This window comes from Schistocerca americana, chromosome 1 (assembly GCF_021461395.2).
Source record: "Schistocerca americana isolate TAMUIC-IGC-003095 chromosome 1, iqSchAmer2.1, whole genome shotgun sequence".
In the NCBI taxonomy this organism is placed as follows: Eukaryota; Metazoa; Arthropoda; class Insecta; order Orthoptera; family Acrididae; genus Schistocerca; species Schistocerca americana.
Window position 1 is genome coordinate 517637359 of NC_060119.1, and position 14441 is coordinate 517651799.

The 14441-nt window shown below is 40.9% G+C and overlaps 1 protein-coding gene across 1 annotated transcript in view; it reads right to left on the bottom strand.

The window, feature by feature from the left end:
• Positions 1–1080: 1080 nt before the first annotated feature.
• LOC124605277 (serine/arginine repetitive matrix protein 2) overlaps positions 1081–14441 on the bottom strand; it is a 268096-nt gene continuing 254735 nt past the window's right edge. The window contains exons 10-11 of the mRNA XM_047136851.1: positions 2865–3110; positions 1081–1374 (exon numbers count right to left, since the gene is read on the bottom strand). Of these exons, the coding sequence (XP_046992807.1) occupies positions 1317–1374; positions 2865–3110 (304 nt within the window). The 3' untranslated portion in view covers positions 1081–1316. The remainder of the gene's footprint in view (positions 1375–2864; positions 3111–14441) is intronic.

Consider the following 14441-nt stretch of genomic DNA (forward strand, 5'->3'; position numbering starts at 1 on the left):
TAAGCTGAATTTGATAATAAATATTGCTGTAATAAGTGCACACACTAGCTTAAAATATAATTTTTTGAATGCAGGCTATAAAGTGAATTCACTAAATACAGGAAAGTGATCAGCAATAAGAACACGAATTTTGCTGAAAATCTGGTTATGCACTGCAGTGATAGTAAGCAATTCTTTAGCATGCACAACAGCACTCACTCTGAAGACCAAGTCATGAATAATGCTGGACTGTAGGTGGTTTGAAGTTTGTTACCCAAGTTTCTTCTAATACTATCAATTGTATAAAGTTTATTTTTTTGCCTGTCATTCCTGTATCACTGCTGCATTTAGAAATTAATGTGATATTTCAGAAGTATAGATTCTTCTTGGTGATCTTTTCAACATCATTCTTTTGCCAGAACAGATGACAGCAATAGAGCTTGCAAAATACACAAATTAATTATGCATAAATAATATAAAACCTGAAAGGCACCACTTACTCTGCAGGATTATTACATTACGGTTGATACTCCTCACTGTTGTGCTCATGGAATAGAGAACAAATTTGTAGAGGAAGTACTACTAAATAAAAGAAAAATATTACAAAAAGCTGCAAATATGTATACTTACCTGGTACAAGTGAGTGTTGTATACAATACAAAAGTATATCCTTTCTACTGTTTTTTGCACATGCAGGAGGAAGAAGATTCTGTTGGCTTGAAGATAAAAGAAACAAAGTCTCCAACTCTGTCTTTTCTCTTTACTACACAAACTATGTTCACAGTATACAATTTCAAAAGCTGTCTAATTTCATACAGAAATTATATAAAATGTACGTCTGCTGAGTGCTTATTAACTAACAAGCTGAGGTACTCTGCAGCTACTAGGTGTAATGTAAATTCTATTCCATAACAAGAATATCATACCATCCCATTCAGGTTTTGTGTGTGTGTGTGTGTATGTGTGTGTGTGTGTGTGTGTGTGTCATGTACCTAGTATCTTCCTGGTGGACAGATACATGGAAAGGATAGAAAATAAAGTTAATGTGATCTTCACTGTGAAAATAAAAGAAAAAGGGATAAAATAAAATAAAACAACACAAAAATAAAAGAAATTTTAATAATTTACACATAAATTGTGTACATGGGTACATATGTACATATACACTCTGAATGACTGTGCTGACAAGTTAGTAACACACTCGCGGTCTCTATTTGACAATGAGATTGTAGTCCTTGTGTTTACAAGCTGTGAATGAAAAGTAATGTACACTAGCAGCAATAGATCATGTCACTATGTGTTCATGTCACAAGCATCCTATACTGCCATGATGCAGGCTAATCAAGGCTTAGAGATGATCTGGAACTCGACCTTGATTTGGATTTTCCAGCATCCCTGTCACAAAATGCAAACTACACATTACAAATGTAATAAGTCATAAACATGTGTAAATATTATGCTGCAGAAGGTTTCAACAACTACTGTATAGCTAAAGTCATTGGTGCCTTAAATAACTTAAAACATTTTAGACAGAATCTACTGACAAACAATGCCTACTGAAAAACAGTTGTGTCCATGCATAGCAATGTATTCCCAAACAGCATAAATGAACTTTATAGATCAAATGTTGTCAGAATGTATCATGTTATTACTTCAGTTGTTAAAATAAAAGACTATGTGCGGTGACAGGACTGAGGTCAAGATTCAACTGGAGATGGTGCAGAACCACAGTAAATGCTGTCTTTTATTATTATTATTATTTTTTATTTATTTAAAGAAAATGATGAGGAAGTAACTAGTGGATGGAGCCGCATAAAATAAGATTTCAAAGAGGTACATCAAATGATTCTAAGATAACGCACTCTCTCAGTCAAAAATCCCCTTTAAGAAAACACTACATCAACAGAAGGGATAATGCTTAACATTAAAATAATGCTGATGACTCTTTGTTTAATAAATAACAGCTCAAAATGTTGAATAGGTTGCACAGCTGGATTCATAAAAGACAACTGAAGAAAAATCTCAAGTTTCAAATGAAGGAATTATATTTTTAAAAGCCTAGCATGCACTATATAACTATTTTTCTTCTTTCTTTTTTCACAAAATAGATTGTAGCTACAAGCATGCACTATATAACAATTTTTCTTCTTTCTTTTTTCACAAAAAAGATTGCAGCTACAATCAGAAACATATGCAGTGCAAGAAGCTTTTAAGTGCAATACACACATACAGCATAATGAAACCTAATCTCCCACTGCTCATCACTAATTATGAATAACAGGAACTCTGCCAAAAGTGCAACAGAGCCCCGAATAAGTCTTATTAACACACTTAGTTCTTTTGAAGACATGATGTCTTCACTCTGCTCTGCAAGAAATGTGTTATTAAGTACAAAATGTATTTGCATGGATACTATATTTCAAATGGGGGCTCTCTGGAGATGCTTCTGAAGAAACTAACTATATGGTTTGGCTACAGTGGTTGATGAAGGTAAGATTACTATGTCATACTTTAATTACTTAGGAGGCAGCAGTGAACCTATGTGAAGTATCAAACAGTTTCATATTTATAGTGCAGATGATAAAAGAATAAAAAGAAATGCTCAAAATGAACTTTTAAAACCCCAAAACATTTTTCTTCTGTTTTTACTCGCACAATTTACAGATTCCTTTAATTTTACTGTAGTACAACATTTTGTGTTAAGTTGTAATGTGAACGGTATCTACTGATAAATAGTGTCATACTTCTTAAAACATATTTACATTCAGACAAAGAACTACTTCCACATACCTGGACAACTGAATTCTCACTAGATAAATAAACATGAAACCATCATTCAAGATGGCCACTAATGTAACTAAAAATCCCATATTTAATTTACTAACCTGGTGATACGACGACGATCAAGGAAACTTGGCGAGCCACGGCGGCGTGGAATAGAAGGTGATCGAGAGCGGGTAGTAGAACTGCTAGTGAATGAGGAGCTGCTGGAGCAACTCCGAGATCTAGACCCCGAACGACTTGAATCCGAGTGGCTAGATCGTGACCTGCTGCGAGAGGCACTGCGTGAGATGCTACTGCGGGAGTCACTGCTGCTGTACACGTAACCTTTAACACTCCGCTGGGATGATCTGTGCAAAATAAATACATACATCTGTGACGGCATTTCATTTTACAGTACTTTACTGTAATATACAACCACTGAGAAAGACACAAGCACCAATGAGAAGTAATGGCAATGAATGTGTTAAAAAGACATGTGAATGTATACTGTAATAGAAAATCAGGAAAAAATCAATGGATGGCAGCAAAGGTACACTGCTAGTCGCTGACAGAATCATGCCTCTCATTTAGGCATACACATATACTTGTATTTTATCATGAGGCATCTAGTCTTAAGTTATCCTGGACACCTACAAAGAATTAGGCTTAACATCTAATCTGAAACAAAGGTCATTCAGTAATTAAACACACACACATATATTCAGTGAAGGCAAATTCTTATGCAGGGAACTGAAACTTTAGTAAGTACGGCTGGTAACCTTGTGAAGAGTGAGTAATTTGTTTCATTAATATTTACGTAAACACAACAACTAAGGTCTTCATTAGGATGGTGTGTCCACTCGAAGAAAAACTTTTGAAAAACAGTTCTGTGATATGAGTTTTACTTTCAGAAAGTGTACAACTGTCAGAAATATTCTTTTGGATGAACAAACAATATGTTGGTAGTTGCAAGAACTGTACAAGTTTTAATGTGCGGGTGGAAAAGTTTAAATGTGGCTGCAAAAGTGTAGCAGAGGAGCACTGCTCCAGGTGTCCAGTAGCACTATCGACCTCAACATTGCAAGCTTGTAGAGATTTACTTATCCAAGAGGATTGGTGACTTACAGCTCAACAAATGCTGAAACTTATCAAGTAAATGGGCAAATCCATTCCATCGTTCAAAACTACGAGAACTGTACCAAAAGTAAAATTCCCAATGAGCTACAGCCTCGAGGGAAGGTGCTAGGCTAAATAACAACAGTGCTGTGCGCAGTGGTTCCCTCACTCTCGAGCCCGCCTGTCCACGATTCACTACGTTGCTCAGTGTTGGCTTGGCAGCTGTCACAGATGGAAGTGTTGATCGCCGCCCCTGCCAAGTGCGAGGCTCGAGCAGTAATCCGGTTTCTCTACGGAAGGAAGTTACCACCCGTGGAGACTCATCTGCAACTGAGTTTTATGTTCAGGAGTGCATGTCCATTCAGCATGTCCGCAAATGGTGCAGGGCTTCTGCTGAGGGTCGCATGGAAGTTCATGATGAACAATGGAGTGGAAGACTGCCAGTTTCGGACGCGATTGTCCAGAAGATCAACAGCGAGCTGCTCAAAGATCGGAGGGTCACTGTCCATGAACTTGTTGAACGCATTTCTGAAGCTTCTCACAGCACAACTGAAGAATTTTAACAGAAACGTTGGGTTATCACGAGGTGTGTGCTCGCTGGGTTCCCTGGATGCTGATTGATGGACACATGGAGCATCGCCTTGACTGTGCTCGCAAGTTTCTTCAACAATGTGAGAGGGGAGGCAACAAGGAGAAGTTGCTGGACTCTATCATCATGGGAGATGTTTCATTACACCCCCGAAACAAAACGACAATCTTGTCAGTGGCATCACACCGACTCCGTCACCAAAGAAATTCAAACAAATGCAGTCGGCAGAAAAGGTTGTGGCCTCTGTGTTTTGGGATCAGAAGAGGGCACTCCTCATCAGTTTCATGGAACCTGGAATGACAATAAACTCAGACAGATATTGTGAAACATTGACCAAACTCCGACGAGCAATCCAGAATCGCCAGAGACGACAGCTGAAGGAAGGACTATTGCTTCTTCATGACAATGCTCGACCCCACGTCACTCGTCAAACACAGGAGCTTTTGAAGAAATTTGGGTGGACTGTTATGCCCCATCCTCCGTATAGCCCGTACTTAGCCCCCAGCGATTATCACCTCTTCCTCAACCTAAAGGAACACTTAGGTGGCAAACGCTTCAAGAGCGGTGATTAAGTCTGAGCAGAGGTCATACACTTCCTCAACAGGTTTGTGGGAGACTTCTTTGACTTAGGAATACAAAAGCTGGAGCACCGTCTTCAAAAGTTTGTCGAAAAAATGGAAAATACATGAAAAAATAGACAAAGATGTTAGCTTTTCAATGACGTATAAATTAATAACAATAAACAATGTCTTCTGTTTGTAAAAAATACAATAACCTTACTTTTGGTACAGCTCTCTGAACTGAACTGCTTACTGTAAGACTTGTGCAAGTTGAGCTGCCAGATGTTTTACTGTTGATCACAAGGAACATATATTTCACATCTGCACCATTCTCAAAAATTCTTTCGATAGCAAAAGAGATGCATTTTGGACAAGATTTCTGCCTGTGATGAAACACAAATATGTAATTTTGAACCATGGTACAAGAGTCAAAGCTTGTAGCAGAAGCACCCTGAACTGCCTATTTGTAACAAATTTAAAATGCAACTGTTGGCTGTTAAGATTATGTAATCGTCTTTCTGGACTACCCATGGTCCAACTTCCTGTAATTTTTCGGAGAAGCAATTGCAGTATCAGGCACGACTGAGAACAAAGTCAAGTTTGCACTGAAATGGAAATGTCTGGGATGACAGAGGAATGGTGCGTTAGTTTTGGAAGACAATGCTCGATCTCATGCATCCCGACTGTTGCTGGAAACTATTGGTAAAGTGGGTTGAGAGTTCCTATCTCATCCTCCTCATGGCCCTGACCTTGCCCCCTTCAGATTTTTATCTTTTTGGTGAAGCTTCGTGTAATATTGAGATAAATAAAGGAAGGAAGATTAATTTTTAACTTCCTGTTGACAACAAGGTCATTAGAGATGGATCACAAGCTCAGATTAGGGAGGGATATGGAAAGAAATCAATGATAACTCTTTTGAAAGACACCACTGTGGCATTTGCCTTAACCCATCATCCACTCTATTTCTAAATGACAAATGATAATTAAACAATGGAAACTCCAAGTCGGAATATCAACAATATAAGCAAGAAGATGGATTGCTATTCGCCGAAGAGATGACATGCTGAGATGCAGACAAGCACAATGAAAAGACTGTCACACAGTTACCTTTCTTAAGAAAAGGAAGAGCACATACACACATTCATTCACACATGCCAAGCACACCTCACACACGACTGCCATTTTCGGCAGCTTCGACCAGAATGCAACTGTCACGTTGAACAGAAGCAACTATGTGGAAGGGGCTGAGAAGAGGAAAGGATAACAGGATATGGATGGCAGGAGAAAGGAGTGTTCGCTGGCAGAGCTATAGACTAGAAGAAGGCATGGCAAGACAGCCACCAGGTGCAGTATCACAAGGCTGGGGGGGGGGGGGGGGGGCGATGAGGAGCAAAACAGCCCTCCATACGCACCTTTCAAATGCTACCCCAAAACACACAAATCCTGGATTCCCTATCGTAGCTGGTTATTGTGCCTCCACTGAAAGAATTTTCGCTGTCATTGACTGACATCTCCAACCAACCAACCGTAATCTAGTCTCCCACGTCAAAGATACCAACCATTCCTTCACAGACTCTCCACCATCCATACTCCTTCACCACCTGGACCCCTACTTCTCACTGCTGACACCAATTCCCAATACACCAACATCCTTCATGCCCATGGTCATGCCACCATTGAACACTACCTTTCCCAATGTCCTTCATACTCCAAATCCACTACCTCATTCCTCATACACTCTACTAACTTTATCCTAACTCACAACTACTTCTCCTCTGAAGGGGAAGTATACGAACAATTCGGTGGTACAGCCAATAGCACCTAGAGGAGATCTTCCTAGCCTCTCAAAAGTCAAACCTCTTGTCTTGTCTTATGACCCCATCCACATTTCTGTCCACATTAAACCCACCAACCACCAACAGTGCCTTCATTTCAACAGCTGTCATCCCTTCCAAACAAAAAAAATCCCTCCCATACAGACTGTTCACCAAGGGAAGGTGTATCTGCAGTGACAAGAACTCCTTTGCCCAGAATGCTGAGGGTCTCACCTGCACCTTCAGAGAAAGGCACTATCCCACAGACCTAGTCTGCAAACAGATCTCCCATGCCATTTTCGACACACACCCGGAATCCTCCCACCACCACCACCAAGAACAAGTTACAAAGGAGTAAGCTCTTCATCACCCAATACCACCCCAGACTGGAACACTGAACCAAATACTTTATTGTGGCTTTGATTACCTATCAGCATGCCTCAAAATGATGGACATTTTAACCAAGATCCTTCCCATTCCTGCTAAAGTGGTGTTCTGTCGCCCACCCAACCTCCACAACATCCTAGTCCATCTCTAATCCACTCCCAATTCCAACCCCTTGCCACAGGAAAGATATCCATGCCCAGTCCATTCACCCAGCATTTTCTATTCCAGGCCTGTCACAGGCTTATCCTACCCCATCAGAGGCCAGGCCAGGTGTGAAAGCACCCATATCATATACCTGCTCTGCTGCAATCAACGCACAGCTTCTTATATTGGTGTGACTACCAACCAGCTGTCCACCATGCTGAATGGCAACTGCCAAACTTTGACCAAGAGCAAAGTAGGCCATGCTGTGGCACAACATGCAGCTGAACATAACATGCTTGATTTCAATGGCTCCTTCACAACTTGAGCCACAATCTGGATCCTCGCATCCATCGCCAGTTTTTCTGAACTGTGCAGATGGGAGTTATCCTTACAACACATTCTCTGCTCCCAAAATTATCCCGGCCTCAACCTCAGGTAGCCTGCGCACCCCCCACCCAACAGTTTCCGTTCCCTCCGTTCTATGACATCCTCCCTGTTCACATCCCCTCACCCTCTTTCTGTGTCATCCTCTGCCAATGCACACACCTGTCTTTCCCTTTCCCTGCTCCTCTCCTTTCCCGCTCACTATTCCCTCCACTCTCCTTGCCCCACAGCTTCCCGAGTCCACGCCTGGGGGTAGTCTTGTCATGCCTCCAACTAGTCCCTCTGTGGTCCACCAGACAGCCCTCTTCTCAGTTGTAAACTGCTTCTCACTCTGTCTGTCAGGTCATCTACGTACATAGAGAATAAAAATAGTCCTCTCACACTTCCCTAGGGCACTCCTGACAAAACCCCTGCCTCTGATGAGCACTCACCATTGAGGGCAATGCACTGGATTTTATTACTTAAAAAGCCTTCAAGCAACTCACATATCTGGGAACGTAAACTGCATGTTCGGGCCTTCGTCAGTAGTCTCCGATGGGGCACTGTGTCAAATGAATTCTGGAAATATAGGAATATGGAATACGTTTGTTTCCCTACATCTACATCTACATCCATATTCCACAAGCCACCTGAGGGTGTGTGGCGGAGCGTACCTTGAGTACCTCTATCGGTTCTCCCTTCTATTCCAGTCTCGTATTGTTCATGGAAAGAAAGATTCTCGGTATGCCTCTGAGTGGGCTCTAATCTCTCTGATTTTATCCTCATGGTGTCTTTGCGAGATATACGTAGGAGGGAGCAATACACTGCTTGACTCCTCGGTGAAGGTATGTTCTCGAAACTTCAACAAAAGCCCGTACAAAGCCACTGAGCGTCTCTCTTGCAGAGTTTTCCACTGGAGTTTATCTATCATCTCCGTAACGCAATTGCGATTACTAAATGCTCCAGTAACGAAGCGCGCTGCTCTCCATTGGATCTTCTCTATCTCTTCTATCAACCTTATCTGATACGGATCCCACACCGGTGTGCAGTATTCAAGCAGTGGGCGAACAAGTGTACTGTAGCCTACTTCCTTTGTTTTCGGACTGCATTTCCTTAGGATTCTTCCAATGAATCTCAGTCTGGCATCTGCTTTACCGACGATTAATTTTATATGGTCATACCATTTTCAATCACGCCTAATGCCTACTCCCAGATAATTTATGGAATTAACTGCTTCCAGTTGCTGATCTGCTATATTGTAGCTAAATGATTTGGGATCTTTCTTTCTATGTATTCGCAGCACATTAAACTTGTCTATATTGAGATTCAATTGCCATTCCCTGCACCATGCGTCAATTCGTTGCAGATCCTCCTGCATTTCAGTACAATTTTCCATTGTTACAACCTCTTGATATACTACAGCATCATCCGCAAAAAAGCCTCAGTGAGCTTCCGATGTTATCCACAAGGTCATTTATATATATTGTGAATAGCAATGGTCCTACGACACTCCCCTGCGGCACACCTGAACTCACTCTTACTTAGGAAGACCTCTCTCCATTGAGAATGACATGCTGCAGTCTGTTATCTAGGAACTCTTCAATACAATCACACAATTGGTCTAATAGTCCATGTGCTCTTACTTTGTTCATTAAACAACTGTGCTGTAGGGAACTGTATCAAATGCCTTGCGGAAGTCAAGAAACACGGCATCTACCTGGGAATCCATGTCTATGGCCCTCCGAGTCTCGTGGACGAACAGCACGAGCTGGGTTTCACATGATTGTCTTTTTCGAAACCCATGCTGATTACTACAGAGTAGATTTCTAGTCTCCAGAAAAGTCATTATCTCGAACATAATATGTGTTCCAAAATTCTACAACTGATCAATGTTAGAGATATAGGTCTATAGTTATGCACATCTGTTCGACGTCCCTTCTTGAAAACGGGGATGACCTGTGCCCTTTATCAATCTTTTGGAACGCTACACTCTTCTAGATACCTACGGTACACCGCTGCAATAAGGGGGGCAAGTTCCTTCACGTACTCTACGTAAAATGGTTCCAAGATTTGTAACATATCGTGCGAGAAAAGGGCAAGCTGAGTTTTGTACGAGTGATGCTTTCTACATTTGTGCTGATTTGTGGACAGAAGCTTTTCTGTCTCAAAGAAATTTAAAGGGTGACAATTATCGGAACTAAATAAAATAAAATTGTCACAACTTCTGAATGGTTTGCTTTAGGACATTCAAACTGACCAGTTGGCTGCGGGGCATTATGGGAATTAGTGTGCGCTGTTTGGTTTGGTTTACAAATTAAGCCCATTTTCATTTGGATGTGTTCTCAGTAAGCAAAACTGGTGTATTTGGGGGCCTGAGAATTCCATTTTGCAATTGAAAAGTCTTTTCACCCTCAATGGATGACCATGTGGTGTGCAATGTCCAGTAATGGAATAATCGGTGCAATATTCCTTGATGGCACAGTGACTACCGAGCAGTATGTGAAGGTTTTGTAAGATGATTTCATCCCCATTATCCAAAGTGACCCTGATTTCAACAATATGTGCTTCATGCATGACAGAGCTCGACCCCATTGAAGCAATAGAGTTTTTGATGTCCTGGAGGAGCACTTTGCGGACCGCATTCTGACTCTGGGGTACCCAGAGGCCACTGACATAGACCTCGTTTGGCCGCCATATTCTCCAGGTCTGAACATATGCAACTCCTTTTTGTGGGGTCATATTAAAGACAAGGTGTACAGAAAAACCCCAAAACCATTGCTGAGCTGAAAACAGCCATTCACGAGGTCATCGACAGCGTCAATGCTCCGACACTTCAGCAGGTCATGCAGAATTTTGCTATTTGTCTGTGCCACATCGAACACGGAATGTGTTCCAGAATTCTGCAGCAATCTGGATATCGGTCTGTAACTATGCGAGTCACTTGTTTTACCTTTCTTATATACAGTAGTCACCTGAACTTTTTTCCACCTGCCTGGGACTTTTCACTGGGTGAGACACTCGCAATAAATGCAGGGCAATGAAGATACTAATGCCGCAGAGTACTCTCTACACAACCTAATTGGGATTCCATCTGGACTGGCAACTTACTGGTTTTCAATTCTTTCAATTGCTTCTCTGTGCCAAAGATACCAGTGTCTATGTCCTCCATGCGTGAGTCTGTACAAAAGCCAAACAAAGTTATGTTTGTAGAATCCTCGCGCGTGAATAACTTCTTTGATGTGAAATTTAGAAATTCAGTTTTCCTTTAGATATCTTCTCCTGCCCCAGACTGGTTGGTGAGTGACTGGACAGAAGCCTACACCTCGCTTAGTGATTTCATGTACAACCACAATTTTCTTAAGTTCTTAAGTTCCGTCTTACAGACGGAGCATGGATTTCTTACTAACTTTTTTCTGTCAGCTTTTTTGCGCTCTTTTTTTGAATTGAGAATACAAAAATGTCTGTTTCTTCAGCATTTTCCAAATTTGATTACTAAACCATAGAGTGTCTTTTCCACCCTTTATCCACTTACTTCCGACATACACCTCCAGAGCGAAACTTGCAATCAATTTAAACTCTGAAATAAGTGGTTGGAGTTCCGTCATAAGTTGCATTGAGAAGTATCTTTTTTTATTTCTTGATGGAGACTAGTTTTGGACACGTGTGTCCATTTCCAAACCATCCTTACCGTAAGTGTGGCAGACACAGGCGATAAGCCTAAGTACAAAAATTGCCCCCTGCTGTAATATTGAAGCGACACTATGGCCGACTCAATGATAAATACACCATACATAATGGACAGTTTAAACATTGGCCATAATTCCTGTATATCGCCCATAATGAAGCTAAATGATGGCCATTCGTTGTCTAAGTTACATGCTAACAACTGCTTATCTGCTCTTTCTAGCATAAACACTCTCCTGGCCTTCTTGAGGGATTTATTAACTTTAGTAACCGTCATCACTATAATGACATCATGACCAAAATCCCCATATCTTTACTGACACTCATGAAAGGTCGGCTACAGGGTCTAAAATATACGCATTGCTTGTGGTTCTCTAGCTAGTTGTTCAAGGCTGTTTTTGGAAAATGTGTTCAGAAGTACTTCATAAAACTGACTGTACCACACTCACTGAATACATAGATGTACCATTCTATACTCAGTAGGTTAAAGTCACACCCCACTAATATTGTATTATCTGGGTATTTCTTCTCCACTCCCACAGACTTTTCTTGGATGACTCTAAAACTGCCGCAGCAGAATTGAATGGCCGGAAACACATCCAACAATTAGCTTGATTTCATCTAGACCAGTTACAAGTGTCGCTATAACTTCACTGTCACACTCAAATTTGACCTCAACAGACACAATAAGTTTATCAACTGCAATGATCTCTCCCACTCCTATGGCACTAATCTATCTTTTCAGTGAAAGTTCCTAGACTTGATAAGTATTTCGAAGCTTCCTACATCGGGCGTCAGCCAACTGTCGACCCTGAGAATAATTAAAGCACAAGAAATTTCCTGGAGGGCAACAATTTGGGAACTTTGTTAGAAATAATTTTCTGTTAAATACTTATACTTCACTGTTAAAATATTGACAGTCTAAATGTGTCTACTTTGTAGGCGATCAGATTTTACTCTCTGTATTGAGTGGTGAGCATTCATTAGAAGACCTCAAACTACCTCCTAGCCTAGAAACCCTCATGTGCTCTCCTCCAGTACTTGCTATCCGTGCAGCTGCTTCTTTTGTGTAGTGCACCCCTGACCTATCAAGCAGAGTCCTACAACTCAGCACCATATAACACAGGCCCAGAAATCAGCAGATATGACCATCACAGAATCAATGGAGCCTGCACCCAGTTCCAAACCAAATGATCCGATCGAGCCTGTTACCCCCGCCCCCCTCTCTTTCTTTTTTTGAGTCATCAGTCTTCTGACTGGTTTAATGTGGCCCGCCACAAATTCCTCTCCTGTGCCAACCTCTTCATCTCAGAGTAGCACTTGCAACCTATGTCCTCAATTATTTGCTGGATGTATTCCAATCTGTGTCTTCCTCTACAGTTTTTACCCTCTACAGCTCCCTCTAGTATCATGGAAGTCATACCATTATGTCTTAGCAGATGCCCTATCATCCTGTCCCTTCTCCTTGTCAGTATTTTCTGCACATTTCTTTCCTCTGTGATTCTGTGGGGAACCTCCACATTTCTAACCTTACCAGTCCACCTAATTTTTAACATTTATCTGTAGGACATCTCAAAAGCATTGGTTCTCTTCTGTTCTGGTTTTCCCATAGTCCATGTTTCATTACCATACAATGCCTGGCACCAAGCGTACATTCTCAGAAATTTCTTCCTCAAAGTAAGGTCAATGTTACTAGCAGACTTCTCTTGGTCAAGAATGCCCTTTTCTCCAGCACTAGTCTGGTTTCGATGTCCTCCTTGCTCCATCTGCCATTGATTATTTTGCTGCCTGGGTTAGATAGAAGAATACCCTAACTTCATCTGCTTCATTACCATCAATCCTAATGCAAAGTTTCTCAATGTTCTCATTTCTGTTACTTCTTGTTAATTTCGCCTTTCTTTGAACTACCCTAAATCCATATTCTGTACTCATTAGACAGTACACTCCATTCAGCACATTCAGTATAATTCTTCTTCACTTTCACTTAGGATAGGAATGTCACCAGTGAATCATACAATAACATCCTTTCACCTCGAATTTTAATTCCACTCTTGAACCTTTCTTTTATTTCCATCACATTGGTTATTAGATGTACAGAATGAACAGTAGGGATGAAAGACTACATCCTTGTCTTACACCATTTTTAATCTGAGAACTTCCATTCTTCACCATCCACTCTTATTATTCCCTCTTAAGTCTTGTACATGTTGTATATTAGCCGTCTTTCCCTATAGCTTAGCCCTATTTTTCCCAGAATTTCGAACATCTTGCACCATTTTCAAGGTCGACAAATCCTACGAACGTGTCTTGATTTTTCTTTAGTCCTATTACTATTATCAACCTCAAAGTCAGAATTGCCTCTATGGTGCCTTTACCTTTCCTAAAGTCAAATTGACTGTCATCTAACACATTCTCAATTTTCTTTTCCATTCTTCTGTATATGTATATTCACCTTGTCAGCAACTTAAATGAATAAGCTGTTATGCTGATTGTGCATTAATTCTTGCACTTGTCAGTTCTTGCAGTCTTCAGAATTGTGTGGATGATATTTTACCAAAAGTCAGATGGTATTTCGCCAGACCCGTACATTCTAGACACCAACATGGATAGTTGTTTTGTTGCCAATTCCCCCAATGATTTTAGAGAAGCTGACAGAATATTATCTATCCCTTCTGCTTTATTTGATGTTAAGTCCTTGAAAGCTCTCTTAAATTCTGATTCTAGTAACAGACCCCCCCAAATCTCTTCTAAATTGACTCCTGTTGCTTCTTCTCTCACGTGGGACAAATCTTCCCCCTCATAGAGGCCTTCAATGCACTCTTTCCACCTATCCATTTTCTCTCCTGCTTTTAACAGTGGAATTCCTGTTGCACTTTTAATGTTACTACCCTTGCTTTTAAATTCACTGAAGGCTATTTTGACTTTCCCATATGCTGAGTCAGTCCTCCTGACAATCATTTCTTTTTTGACTTCTTCACATTTTTCATGCAGCCATTTCGTCTTAACTTCCTTGCACTTCCTATTTATCTTATTCCTCAACAA